At 58.5% G+C, this 13,246-nt stretch overlaps 4 protein-coding genes across 4 annotated transcripts; 2 read left to right on the forward strand and 2 right to left on the reverse strand.

Moving 5' to 3' along the window:
* Positions 1–1,001: 1,001 nt before the first annotated feature.
* On the forward strand, positions 1,002–2,785 carry B0T15DRAFT_537173 (Deoxyhypusine synthase). Its single transcript, XM_062869600.1, has 3 exons — positions 1,002–1,693; positions 1,784–2,572; positions 2,641–2,785. Exons 1-3 carry the CDS (start codon positions 1,484–1,486, stop codon positions 2,707–2,709), a joined length of 1,068 nt encoding a protein of 355 aa, XP_062720433.1. The 5' UTR covers positions 1,002–1,483; the 3' UTR covers positions 2,710–2,785.
* A 222-nt stretch (positions 2,786–3,007) lies between these two features.
* Positions 3,008–4,394, reverse strand: B0T15DRAFT_568421 (uncharacterized protein). The gene is made up of 2 exons (XM_062870763.1): positions 4,049–4,394; positions 3,008–3,967 (listed from the first exon to the last, which is right to left on the reverse strand). Exons 1-2 carry the CDS (start codon positions 4,316–4,318, stop codon positions 3,119–3,121), a joined length of 1,119 nt encoding a protein of 372 aa, XP_062720434.1. The 5' UTR covers positions 4,319–4,394; the 3' UTR covers positions 3,008–3,118.
* Positions 4,395–4,799: 405 nt separating this feature from the next.
* Positions 4,800–10,580, reverse strand: B0T15DRAFT_250070 (uncharacterized protein). The gene is made up of 8 exons (XM_062863159.1): positions 10,308–10,580; positions 10,010–10,240; positions 9,720–9,956; positions 9,594–9,644; positions 9,345–9,536; positions 9,168–9,291; positions 8,970–9,113; positions 4,800–8,914 (listed from the first exon to the last, which is right to left on the reverse strand). Exons 1-8 carry the CDS (start codon positions 10,317–10,319, stop codon positions 4,866–4,868), a joined length of 5,040 nt encoding a protein of 1,679 aa, XP_062720435.1. The 5' UTR covers positions 10,320–10,580; the 3' UTR covers positions 4,800–4,865.
* Positions 10,581–11,714: 1,134 nt separating this feature from the next.
* On the forward strand, positions 11,715–12,931 carry B0T15DRAFT_486198 (Fructosamine kinase-domain-containing protein; the record flags this gene model as incomplete). Its single annotated transcript, XM_062866339.1, has 4 exons — positions 11,715–11,769; positions 11,831–12,535; positions 12,606–12,789; positions 12,847–12,931. The coding sequence occupies 4 exons, from the start codon at positions 11,715–11,717 to the stop codon at positions 12,929–12,931; spliced, it is 1,029 nt and encodes a 342-aa protein (XP_062720436.1).
* Positions 12,932–13,246: the final 315 nt, after the last annotated feature.

Below are 13,246 nucleotides of genomic sequence, written 5' to 3' on the forward strand. Positions count from 1 at the left end.
GTATGGAGACCTGTCACGAGGGGACCGTGACCGGCGATCGCCGTCGAAGCGGCTGCCAGGATACCTCGACCTGCCAAGAGATTGTTAGCGGCCTATTCAGTATTCCAGACGCAACGGATTGCCGCTGAGGCAGCAGGAGAGATGATTTCTGAACGCGCGTATCAAGAAAGGAACTAGACGGCGAAGAAAAGGCGGGACTCCGGAGGCTATCACTAGCAGTGCTTCCCGAGGGGGTGGAATCGATTGAAGTGAAAAAGCTTCCTGTACGTGGAGCCTTGATGACACACGGACGTACATTGCAATCTGTGCGCGGACGTCGGAGATATCTCGAGATCAGCGACTTAGCACCTGAATGCGCATGGCGCAGACTTCGCAAGCGAACACCAGATCTGAGCTACGTGGAAATGATCGAGCTGTTCCAGTGTTGTTGAGTGTCGTCGAGAATGCTGCCGCAGTTGGATTGAGCAAGGCGCTAATCGTCAAGGCTGCCACGCGGACGCCTTAGCTAAGATCGCATCAAAACAACGCCGAATCCGGATCGTCGTGTAGAAGCACCGTGTCACCGAGAGGATTCCTCGGGAAGGCCAATGTTCATGTCCCCTCCGAGCCGGTTTGGTTGCGGTGAGACAAGGACGCGCTTTGACGGAGCTGGGTGTTTTGGAGAAGGGGAATTCGGCACGAGGGTTGAAGATTGGACAGAAGGCGGAAGCGGATCTCGAATTGTGGCCAGGCGCCCCATCGTCCGTACCCATGTCCGTTCTCATCCCTGCCGGCGGCACAGGTACACAGTACGTACCAATTTTCTTTGCGGTCGCCATTCAGATTCTCAAGAGTGGGGCCAGCCTTGTTTGGTGCCGCCACTTTAATCCCGATTTGGTAAGCTTCTTACGATGCAGGTCCCCGCTACAGCTCTCTCGGGCATGTAACCTGACTGTGGGACACGAAAGGAAAAACCCGATATGGTTTAGCAAAGGCCTGCTTTATTTTTAACGCTGGGTGCACATTAATGTACAGTTAATGGAAAACTGTGTACAGTTAGCATGCTAAATACGGTGGGGAGGCGACAGATTTATGTACGGAACGGAAATTTTGACCATGAACGGAGCCTGAAGGAAGGGCAGTGGTTTAGAGTCCGGGATCTTGAGAGTGAGTTGCGGACTTGAAAACATCTAAGGTACCAACACACTCTTTTATTAGGGGTATTTCATCTCCAAGGGTTTCCCCAAGTCAACAACCGCGACATTTGTCTCATCACCAACACGGCGACTTGACTGGGCCAATCCGAGGAGTCGTCACAAACCTGAGTGTGGTATGACAAAGCCATTGTGAGTTCGAACTTGGGAAAACTTTCGAAAGAAAAAAGTCAGACCATCGCAACACTGCACCGACTCGAAGACTACGAAACGGACCCGTTCCAGCTTTGGTTGGGTTCCTGGCAGTCGGCATTCCGTCAACTTCTTTTATCCTCCACTCGCAACTCGACATGGCGTCCAACCAACCCCCAAGCGCGGCCAAGGAGGCGGTGCTGGTCCAGTCGGTCGACATGCCCGAGGGATCCCAGAAGGTGGAGGAGCTAGACTTCAACAAATTCAAGGGCCGGCCCATCACGGTCGACGACCTCTTCCAGGGGATGAAGCACATGGGCTTCCAGGCGTCATCCATGTGCGAGGCCGTCCGCATCATCAACGAAATGGTATAGTCGGCTAGTGCTCGTTTTATTTGCATATGCCACACAGACACACACACATGTGGCGACGCAGCCCCCACGCTAACCTGCCTCCAGCGGGCGTGGAAGGACCCCGAGACCGGGGAGAAAACCACCATCTTCCTCGGCTACACGTCCAACATGATCTCGTCGGGGCTCAGGGGCGTCTTCCGGTACCTGGTCCAGCACAAGCACGTCTCGGCCATCGTGACGACGGCGGGCGGCATCGAGGAGGACTTCATCAAGTGCCTGGGCGACACCTACATGTCGTCCTTCTCCGCGGCCGGCGCCGAGCTCCGGTCCAAGGGCCTCAACCGGATCGGCAACCTCGTGGTGCCCAACGCCAACTACTGCGCGTTCGAAGACTGGGTCGTGCCGATCCTGGACAAGATGCTCGAGGAGCAGGAAGCCAGCGCCAGCCGGGGGAGCGACAGCAGCGAGATGCACTGGACGCCGTCCAAGGTGATCCACCGGCTCGGGCGGGAGATCAACGACGAGCGGTCCGTGTACTACTGGGCGTACAAGAACGACATCCCCGTGTTCTGCCCGGCGCTGACGGACGGCAGCCTCGGTGACATGCTGTACTTCCACACGTTCAAGGCGTCGCCGCGGCAGCTCCGGATCGACATCGTCGAGGACATCCGGCGGATCAACACGCTCGCGGTGCGGGCGAAGCGCGCCGGCATGATCATCCTGGGCGGCGGGGTGGTCAAGCACCACATCGCGAACGCGTGCTTGATGCGGAACGGCGCCGACTCGGCCGTGTACATCAACACGGCGCAGGAGTTTGACGGGAGCGACGCCGGCGCCCGCCCGGACGAGGCCGTGTCGTGGGGGAAGATCAAGATCGGCGCGGATGCAGTCAAGGTGAGTCGCGTTTCATTTGCATTTGCCGGATGTGGACGAACAGCGTTACTGACTTTGTCGTCACCCAGGTCTACGTGGAGGCAACGACTTGCTTTCCGTTCATTGTAGCCAATACATTTGCGAAGGACGACCAATAGACGCAAAGTTGTGCCCATCTGTCGCTTTCTGGATATCTCCAACCTTACTGTGTGCGTGATCCTCCTGACCTAGTACACAATACTCATCTGCGTGAAGTGATATCCTGCTCTACAGTGTCAAGAGGAGCATCCGACAAATCGATTGGGTGACTTCCCGTCACAGGGGGTCACCAACATGGAAAACGTGCCGGCGCAGCGTGTGCGCCAGAGGCTTAAGCCGGCTAGGTGCATCCCGCTGCCGAGACACCAATCCCATCTAAAACGTCGGCCAACGACGCGGAGACTTCTAAACGGATGCCGCGACGGTTGAGCAGTTATCATAAGTCACTTACGTAAGGTAGTAGTAGTAGTAGTATATACTCGACCACAGCATGTTACGTACGGTACGCTACAAAAACACACGCTCTCTCTACGCCTTCCCCTGCTGGGCATCGGCCTCAGCCCTCTTCCTAGCCCCCAGCACGGCCTTGCCAACCGTACTAGCATTCACCTTCCCAATCTCCCTCGTAATCCACTCCCCAACATCCACCACCGCATCCAGATCCACCCCGGTATCCATGCCCAGCGTCTCCATGAAATACACCATATCCTCCGTGGCCACATTCCCCGTCGCGCCGGGCGAGTACGGACACCCGCCCAGCCCGCCAACCGAACAATCAAACGTCCTGATGCCATGCTCAAGCGCGACGGCGGTATTCACCAGCGCCTGGCCGTAGGTATCATGGAAATGCATCGCCACATCCTCGGTCCTCACGCCCGCCGCGCTCAAGCAATTCAGCAACTCCTTCGTCCTGGGCGCCGTGCCCATGCCGGTGGTGTCCCCCAAGGCAATCTCGTCGGCGCCCATCTCCAGCAGCTCGGTCGCGATCTGCGCCACACGGTGCGGGTCCACGTCGTACCCTTCGAAGGGGCACCCCAGGACGACGCTGATGTAGGCGCGCACGCGCAGCGAATGGGTGTCCTTGGCGGCCTGGATGACCTCGCGGAAGCGGCCCAGCGAGGTGGCGATGTCGCAGTTGAGGTTCCGGCGCGAGAAGGACTCGGTGGCGGCGGCGAAGACGGCGATTTCGAGCGCCGGCTTGTCCGTCGTGGGCGGGTCGTTCTCGGTGGCGAAGCGGTCGGGGTGCTGGGCCAGCACGGTGAAGGCGCTGGTCAGCCCCTTGAGGTTCGGCGCGAGGAAGGAGAAGGTCAGGGCCCGCTTTTGGTCGGGGAGGGGCTGTTGCAGGAGGTGTTGGAGGATTTCGGAGGAGTTGTCCATCTAAAAAAACGCAATACAAAACTCTCATCAGCCTGCAACCCGCGATTGGGGAGGGTAACCGGTAAAAAGGGATGGACGAACCTGGGGCACCCATTTCGGCGAGACAAACGAGCCGGCCTCGATTGTGGTCAGCCCGGTCTTTGACAGGCGCTCAATGAGCTCGAGCTTCGTCGCAAGGGGAATGGTCTTCTTCTCGTTCTGGAGGCCATCGCGGGGCCCGACTTCGACGAGCTTCACGCGGTTGTAGGACGAGGGGCGCTGCGGGTCAGATGCCGTCGCAAAGGTGCGCGCCGTGCGGATGTATGGCCGGCAGCCCAGAAATCGGCGTGAGAGCAGCGCGGACCTCGCCATGGTGTGTGTTGTTCAGGCCATGAATTCATGAATTCGACTTGAGAGTGGGGGGTCGTGTTGAACGGCTCTTGGTTGCCGGCGCTAGGTACTCAGCAGCTGCCGAGTGACGTCCGTCGCATAGCATCGGCGTTGCTGCCGAGGAGGGGTCACGTGGCGGATAACAGCTAGGGGTGCCAACTGTCAAGCAACCATCACCGTCTTCTGTCGATGAACTCGTGTTTAACACATTCTGCGAGACCATATATCTATCGAACCGTCGATTTTACCTACAGTCTGGTGACTACCAAGCAAACATAGAGAGACTCGACGCACCGCCCACGACGAAGGAAACAGAGAAACAGTGGAAAGAGGCATCCCTAGGTACTCATCCACCACCAACAAACCTCACTCCGGATACTCCTAGATCCTCGCCATGAACACCACTGTAATAAAGGAATATGCTCCAACTAGATCTAACTCCTAGCTACCGTACCTAACCAAAAAGTTCCAAAAACTCACCGAACCTCATGCATCATGAATGATGGAATCCCTAACTAATTTGCAGTTTCTAACAACCCTTCTTCACCACCGCCCCCTCCCCCTCCTCCTTCCCCTCCTCCTCAAACAAAGTCTTATGCTCAAACTCCAAAAACCCCTGCAGCACCACCAAATCATCGCGATACGCCATCACGACACTAGTCTTGGACACCACGCGCGCCATCGGCTCCCCTCCCGTCTGCCAGACCGACGGAATGAAGAAGTGCCGCACATACGACTTGCTCGCCGCCAGGTTCTTCAGGCTGATGGAGCACACCCACCCGCGGCCGCTCATGAAGTACAGATTCGATCTGTAGATGCCGAGTACCGACCTGATGTGTGACACTAGCCGGCGGGACGTGCAGGTGATTTCTAGTACTTGGGTTGTTGTTGTTGATGGGTCGGTGATCTTGGACAAGTCCAGGGTTAGGAATCCCGTTCTGTTGCTACTGCTGCTGCTGCTGCTGCTGCTGTTGTTGTTGTTGTTGTTATTGTTATGGTTACTGTTGTTATTAGATGGCAGCTCAATCGTCTGGACGAGCGTAGCCAGCCCTGCACGGGCGTGCCACTCATCCGAGAGGACGACTGATGATGGCATGGCGAGGAGGTCCGAGGGCAGTTCGATCGAGATGCCCTGCTCGGGTGTCTCGCGGTGCAGCTCGGTCCACCGGAAGATGTGCAGGACCTCGCTGGCGTCCTGGAAGAGGAGGAGGCGGCTGTTGTCGGTGGGGTGCTGCAGCCAGCGGGCTTTATTACCGCGGGAGTGGCTCGACCGGATGGTGTGCCCTGCGTCGCCGGGCGCATGGAGCTCCTCGCCGGACTGAGTGGAGACGAGGAAGGCGGACGCGTCCGGGCTGATGAGCGCTTGCAGAACGGTGTCGGAGGCGCGGAAGTCGAGGATGTGCTCGCACTGCTGGAGTTGCTGCTGCAGTTGCTGCTGCTGCTGCTGCTGCTGCTGCTGTTTTTGAGCGCCGGCCGAGGTGGGCAGGCTCAGACGCGTGGCGATGCAGCGCCGGGAAGCGTCGACGCTGAACAGCACCTTCCCCTGCGCGTTCCATTCGAGATGGAGGATGTCGACCATGCGGGCGTGGAACTTGAGCTCGGCGCATATCCGGCCCGAGCTGACGTCGTGCACCGTGATCGATCCGTCCTCGCGCCCGCAGAACACAAAGTTCGTGTCGCCCGCCTGCGCCATGGCCGTGATGGCCCTGCTGTCCTCGAAGGTCCGGGTGCACACGAGGTTCGAGGCCGGCATCAGGTACTCATCGGCCTCCTCGCTCGAGCTGTCGTCGGCCAGGTTCTTCTTGATCAGCGCGGCCGGCTCCCATACATTGCACGTGTTGCCGCGGAGATCGAAGAAGCGCAGGCTGCTGGAGGCGAACACGATGCCCATGATGCGTTCGTCGAGCGACTGGATCCGGCAGATGAGGCGGAGGCCGTCAAAGGCAAACAGCGAGATGATGCTCTCGCTGTCCCCCGCCGCCAGCGTGTGCCCGTCGGGCGAGGCCGCCAGCGTGTGCGCGTTCAGGTGGTAGGCGTGCTTCTGCTGCAGCGTCCACGGATCGAGCGTGACGAGGTCGCCGTCCTGGTACGACACGGCCATCAGGCCCTGCTCCGCGTTCTCGTTGAACGCGATGTCGAGCACCTGCGACGGGAGGCCGCCGCCGTCCTCGTAGCCCTCCTTCTCAAACGCTTCCACCCGCCCGTCGCTGTCGTAGTACGACAGCTGCAGGTGGGAGCTGCGGTAGGCGATCGCCGCGATGCCCAGCATGGGGCTGATCCGGATCAGCATCGGCATCGTGCGCCTCTGCTGCTGCTGGGGCTGGTGCCGGCCGCCATCCGACTCCGAATCCGACGACGATGACGACGACGACGAGTTGTCCTCCAGGATATCCAGCGCATCCAGCCGCACCCCGTTCTTCGCCCGGTACACGTACACCTCCCCGTTCCGCAGCGGCACGTACACCTTCGAGTCGTCCGGACTGAAGCGGAAGCTCAGCACCTGCTCCGGCACGGTCGCCGACCACAGCAGCACCTGCCGCGGCCCCCACGCCTTGAGCGTCTTCAGCCCGCCCGAGAGCAGCATGCCGGTGATGTTCCCGTTGGCCAGCCGCCGCACCGGCTCGCCGTGCTGCATGGTATTCAGCAGCTCGAACGTGCTCTGCCGGTATACCCTCACGGTCCCGTCGCCCAAGCCGACGGCAAAGAACTGGTCGGCGCAAGCGATGGACATGACGCGCGACGCGAAGGTGAAGGACGACAGCCGCTCGTCCCAGTCGTCGTTGAAGCTGCACAGCACCCGCTGCTGTTGCCGCTGCTGCCGCGCAAACTTCCAGTGGATCATGCTCGACTTGGGGCAGAGCAGCGGCACGAGTGAGTAGATGCACGACGGCGTGGCGAGCAGGTTCGGCCCGAAGATGGCCGAGAGCCGCACCAGGTCCTCGACGAAGCGCGATGTCAGCTGGTAGTCGGCGTCGATCGGCGAGCACGTCGCCACCTGCCGGTCGAGGTAGACCTTCAGGTTCTGGATGGTGCGCGTGAGCAGGGAGAGCCGCCCCGTCTTGGCTACGCGCTCGATCCAGGTCAGCACGTTGGACGAGACGAACGTGCCGAGCAAGGGGAGCAGCCCGAGGGTGGACTCCGAGGGGGAGCAGTGCGCAAGGTGGTAGGAGAAGTTGGCGCTTGCGTATTCGTCGAACACGGCGGCGTTGGCGGTGTCGGACGATGACGACGACGACGTCTTAGAGGAAGAGGAAGAGGACGAGATGGCGGGTGCCCGGCGGGTGCGGGGCGGGGCGAAGTTGCGGCTGTTGAGATGCTGCAGGCAGAGCTCGGCGATGCGGGCGTGCGACCAGGAGCGCGGGATGTAGTAGTCGGACTGTTCGCCCGTGAGGAACTCCTTGACTGTCTGGTGCATGACCTGGACCAGGTTGTTGTCGACGGTGATGAGGTTGCCGCAGACCTGCGCGAACCTGTCCGGGGTCCGCAGCGTCTGGTTGATGTCCAGCCGCACTACCTCCCTCAGCTCCTCCGTGCTCAGCGGCTTTCGGGCGCAGACGACCCACTTGAGGACGCAGTGGGCGAGGTCTGCGTTGGGGGACTCGAGGATGCTCTCGAGGATGCCGCTGTACATGCCGCTCATCTCCGAGGGCACCTGGTCGAGCGTCTTCCGCATTGCTTCGATGCTGTGCGCTTCGTCCAGGCGCGTCAGGATCAAGGATGCCCAGAGGAAGATGCCGTTCGACTTCTCGATGATCTCAGCCACCAGGTCGCCTTCCTCCTCGTTGAAGTCCTCGATGATGCTCGGCGACAGCCGCGACCGGACAAAGGCTTCGATATCCCTGAGCGAATCTGCCTGGCCTGTGTGCATCTCCAGTCTGGCGATCCTCTCCTGGTTCAGCAGACGCTCGACATGGCCGTTGGGACGGCTGGTGATGAAGATCCTGAGCGGAACGGTCGGCTCAATCCTGGCGAACATGGACATGAGCGTTGCCAGGGCCCGCGACGGACACTCATCGAGCGCGTCGATCACCCAGTACTGGGGCTGCGACAGGGCCATCTTGAAGATGCGGCCCAGGAAGATGTTATTCCACACCATGACATGGTCACTGTGGCTGTCGATTGTCTCGCCCTCCTCCAACATGGATAGGAAGGTGTGGCGGATCTGGAAGTTGGACTCGGCCATCTGCAGCGCCATCGACAGCAGAAACTGCGTGAGGCTGGGCTTCTCGTTGTTCTTGAAGAAGAAGTAGGCGCAGTCGAGGTTGTAGGACTCGAGATACCTGATGACATGACCCGAGGCGACCGACTTGCCGGAGCCAGGAGGGCCGTTGAGCCACAGGAACCGCGGGGTGTTCTTGGAGGGGCCGGAGGTAATGGCCTTGATCTTCGGATTCGGGTCTATCGGTTCGCATTCCAGCCACTCGTGAAAGCACTGGTGCGCGGTAAGCCACTCGCAGGAGCCGACGTGCAGTTTGTCCAGCATCCTGACGAAGTCGCCGTCTGGCCGCTCCGCCACGTCGAAGGCCTGCGCTATCTGCCTCATCTGCGCTCGGTGGTTCTCGAACTTGTCCGCAATGTCTGCTTCATTCGTTAGAGCGAGTTCGGCGGCCCTGTCTGCAGTGCTTTCACTTACAGTTCTTCTCTATCTCCTCGATGGTAGTGTTGAAGCACCGCAGCAGGATGTTGTAGTTGGGATCTTCTACCGACTCGAATTTGACTAGGCGGCGATGGTCTGCTTGCAGGTATTGGGTGTGCTCGCCAGGCAGCCCTATATTGTCTGTTAGCACAGTGGGTAAGTTGGAAGGTTCGAGGGGGGCGTAGGCGAACGCACCCATCACTGCGGACTCTTTCTCGACGATCATAGTGTTGGTTGGGCCTGTCGAAGTTGGAATGCCCTCGAAGAAGGACCACAGTCGAACATCGCTACACACGTGTCGGAACTCATCATTGATGGCCTAGATTGTCAGTGGCTAATACATAGTAGCTCTGCATGAACAGTGATACGTACTTGAAGCGTTCCGGAGCCGGGAATCAGCTCTTTGACGAACGTCTTGGAGCCGGAGCCGATGGACATGGAGATCAACGTAGTCAAGGAGGCGCTTGAGTCGGCTCCTCGATGCGGAGTCCCTAGGAAGTACAGACTGTGGATTCGGTTTGCAATATCGGCGTAGATGGGGTCTCTTCGGGCGAGAAGGTATGCCTATACGAGTTAGAGGACGACCCGTGTCCCGTCATCCGAAGCATTCGGTGGACTTGCCTTCTTTACAACCAGGCCTCCCATGCTATGCGCAACAAGGACGATAGGAGTCTAGCACAGTGTGGGTTAGCTGGTCAACATGTGGACTTGCTGTGTCCCCTCTTCTCTGAACACCGGATTACTCACGTTTCCATTCCGCCTCAAGTTCGGCGAATTATAGATATCCGCCAGCAGAGCCTGACCGAAGTCGTGGATGGTCAAGGTGCTCTCTCGCGACTTGGTCCAGTCCGAGTCATAGCCGAAGCTGTGGATGCGAACGTGTCGGAAGCCGGCTTCGGATGGCAGCCATTCCTTGGGCCAGAAGCTCGCCGGGTCCGAGGATGCGCTCCATGACCGCCTGGAGCCGCCGTTGAGGCCGTGGACCTGGCAGTCGTCAACAAGGACCGGTGGATCTGCTGGCTGGTGGGACGACTTACGAAGATGAAATCCACCCGTGGCTCCGATGGTTCATGCAGCAGATTCAAGCCTAGTGCCCCTCTTGTACTACCGTCTGGCGACTGTGAAGAAGACTTGGAGCGTGATGAGGTCGTTACTCGCCGGAGGCTCTGCAGCCTGCCGCGGAGACTGGTTGCTGACAGCTGGCGATCTGGTTCTCCCGGCATGGGAAGGGCAGGTCTCTCCCCCTGCGCCGGGCTCCAGGTTTGCGCCTGCCATGCGTAAGGTTAGATCGGGTCTATCCGTGTCAATACCGAGAGGATATGGTGCTTGGCTTACATGAAGTGCCATGCCGCCACTCGATACCGTTCGTTACTCTCAAGCTAGGTAAGCAGTAAGGGAGGTCACTTGATATTAGAGTGAGTCATGGAACAACAGCCACCGCTTAGAACAGGTGGCGCGGCGGTATACCGTGTCGTTCAGATACCAGAACGCTTGGCGATTTTGACTTGTGAGAACAGTTGGAGTCTCGAACAGGACAGAGCAGACGGAGCTTTTGGTGCGAAAAGAAGGGAACAATGCCAACAACGGGAGATGTGCAGTCAAAATCTCAGATGAGCCCCATCGGAACAGGAACCGTCAACCATAGCCCGGGGCCAGCCGTCGCCAGCGACATTGTTTGCGGCCAAGACATGGCAAGATTTGGTGTTTGAGACCGTTTCGCTGTGGATAGTGCGCGGTCTGCATGACCTGTTCTGAGGCCGTGTTGGCCGGCGTCGTCCGGAGTCGTCGGGTCGTTCTCTCTTGTGCAGACCAGACTGTCGGATCGGCAATGATAATATTGGGGCGACTTCAACAATACGGTCCCGTGGAGTTAAGACTGTATCATGATTGGGACTTTGAAACGGTGGCCTGGCCACGGCCAGGGCTTGAGCGTAAGCTGTGCCGGCGGGTCTGCCGCTGACCTGCGCCGCCGGAATTCAATCGAGGTCTGTGTTTGCGTACGACAGTGTGGATGGAAAAGATGAGAAGGAAGTTGTTTGACTGACGTGTTGTTGATCCCTGGATTGAGATCTAGTATCCTTTTACGATTTAGTGCGGACACACGATGGGAGTCCAGGGTGAGGTGTGAGAGCCTGATCTGATGGAATTCGTTTCGAAAATGGAAACTGCTCGCGTGTGTTGGCTCCAGAAGCACCAACGCTCCTTCTACCCGATGACCATGTATGCACCCGGGTCCTGGACTATAGATATTCTCGAACCCCACTACTCTCTGACCATGCCTTCGTGGATTCATTTTGGAGGGTATGGTCTCGCCGTGGTAACTCCGGGGTATGGGTAGAAATGGAATTGACGTGCACAAAGACATCACATCATTTTCCGTACGTTGGCTGATGCCGGGTTAGCCAAAGCAGTTGGACCCAACCGGCCGAGATGGCGACTGCAGGTGACCGGATTTGGGGGCTGATTCCCGAAACAGCCCCTTCTATTGGCCTCATTTAAGCAGCGCTGCTCACTCAGACCCCAGCGTTAACGAGACAAGTCACAAGCGGCGCCGAGATGCAGTTGGTCTTGCTGTGCCGCTCGAACGAGGCACACGACGGAGGAGGTTCCCCACACTTAAACTTCCCGGGGATCACTTGACGTCTTACCTGTTCTGTTCTCTCAACTTGAAGTTCAGATCTCCTGCCTCATTTGAAAAAGACAGGAGTACCCGTCAACCTAGGAGGCTAGGACCCATCCACAATGTCCACCGATGCAAGAGATGTCGACGAGAAGCTGGACGACAACCTTCTGGCCGGTACGTTTCATTGCTCACCCTCACATGGCGCACAGTTACGGTGGCGCTGACATGGTTGAAGCTCTTCCCGAGGGTGGCGAGGTGGTCTCAGTCAAGCCGTCGGGCATGAGCGACTACTGCAACACCTACAGGATCGAGGTCAAGCTACCGGATGGCAGCTCCAAAGTCTTCTTCGAAAAAGAAGCCGCGGGCGCCGAAGGCCTCGAGCTCATGAAGTCGGCGTTCACATCCGAGTCCACAGCCTACGAATTCATCCCCGAACATGTCCCCCGCCCAGTCAGCATGGGCACGTATGCGTCGCGCCCGGACACGCACTTCTTCCTGGCCGAGTTCATCGAGATGGTCGAGGACGACATCCCGCGGCCAGAGTCGTACATGACCGCCGTGGCCGCCCTGCACAGCCGCAGCATGGGCAAGTCGCCCACGGGCAAGTTCGGCTTCCCCGTCAACACGCGCTTCGGAAACCTCGAGCAGGACAACAGCTGGACCGACACCTGGGAGGAGTACTGGACCCGGCAGATGCGGGACTTCCTCGAGCGGGAGGACGCCGCCCACGACGGCGAGCCGCACGAGGAGCTCGAGAGGCTGCGGCCGCTGTTCTTCGACAAGGTGCTGCCTCGGTATCTGCGTCCCCTGGAGAGCGACGGCCGTTCGGTCACGCCGTGTCTGATTCATGCGGATCTCTGGCCGGGTAATGTCAAGTACATGACTGACGGGGAGACGGTGTGCGTTTATGATGCGTGTGCTATGTGGGGCCACAATGAAGGTATGTCGGGGGTGGATTGCCTGCACTTACAGTAGAGGGTTATTCAGCAAGCTGACATCTTTCAACACAGTCGACCTCGGCGTCTTCCGCAACCCGAGATACCCTCTGGGTAAGCCGTACTTGAAGGAGTACTGGAAGCATATCCCCATATCTGAGCCGGAAGAAGACGCCGACAGCCGCAACACCCTCTACATGTTGCGGAACCAGATTCTGTTGTCGACCTTGTACCCCCACGATAAGAAGTTGCGCGAGATGTAAGTGAGAATGAGTTCGAACATGCTGTCAGGACTATGGCTGACAATGCCCCTCAGTTTCGTAAGCAACATGCGACTATTGGTGGACCGTGTACTGGAGGAGGAAGCTGCTCAGGGCCAGGCAATCCAGTCCCATCTTTGAATGGTGGATGGGACTGTTTTGCAGGCAGGCGTTGACCGTGTTGGGCAAATTGGATATGTTAAAGCGGGCTGTTGGATACTTACTAAGTGAATCTGACCTACCGATGCGTCGCTCAACGTTGGGGCAGAAGGGAATGAAATTCGGCGAGAGCCGAGTCTAACCATAGGGTCCAGTCCGGTGTGTCACTACGGTACATAATCCGTACTTCCATGCGCTATCGTGTCATACATACAGCACATGCACATGTAATCCTTCCTGCAACCATCTCGATCCATCACCGGCATCCGCAGTTTGATTCGTCCGGCGCTCGTACAC

The sequence above is a fragment of the Chaetomium strumarium genome, assembly GCF_033439665.1.
Source record: "Chaetomium strumarium strain CBS 333.67 chromosome Unknown B0T15scaffold_5, whole genome shotgun sequence".
Lineage (NCBI taxonomy): Eukaryota > Fungi > Ascomycota > Sordariomycetes > Sordariales > Chaetomiaceae > Chaetomium > Chaetomium strumarium.

Bases quoted from the DNA above. Each gene is read 5' to 3' on its own strand.
- B0T15DRAFT_537173 (XM_062869600.1), top strand. From the start codon at position 1,484: ATGGCGTCCAACCAACCCCCAAGCGCGGCCAAGGAGGCGGTGCTGGTC. The intron at 1,694-1,783 runs GTATAGTCGGCT...ACCTGCCTCCAG, and splicing joins TCCGCATCATCAACGAAATG to CGGGCGTGGAAGGACCCCGA. The intron at 2,573-2,640 runs GTGAGTCGCGTT...GTCGTCACCCAG, and splicing joins TCGGCGCGGATGCAGTCAAG to GTCTACGTGGAGGCAACGAC.
- B0T15DRAFT_568421 (XM_062870763.1), bottom strand. From the start codon at position 4,318: ATGGCGAGGTCCGCGCTGCTCTCACGCCGATTTCTGGGCTGCCGGCCA. The intron at 3,968-4,048 runs GTTCGTCCATCC...GCGTTTTTTTAG, and splicing joins CGCCGAAATGGGTGCCCCAG to ATGGACAACTCCTCCGAAAT.
- B0T15DRAFT_250070 (XM_062863159.1), bottom strand. The intron at 9,957-10,009 runs GTAAGTCGTCCC...GACGACTGCCAG, and splicing joins CACGGGTGGATTTCATCTTC to GTCCACGGCCTCAACGGCGG. The intron at 9,292-9,344 runs GTACGTATCACT...CTGACAATCTAG, and splicing joins CCGGCTCCGGAACGCTTCAA to GCCATCAATGATGAGTTCCG.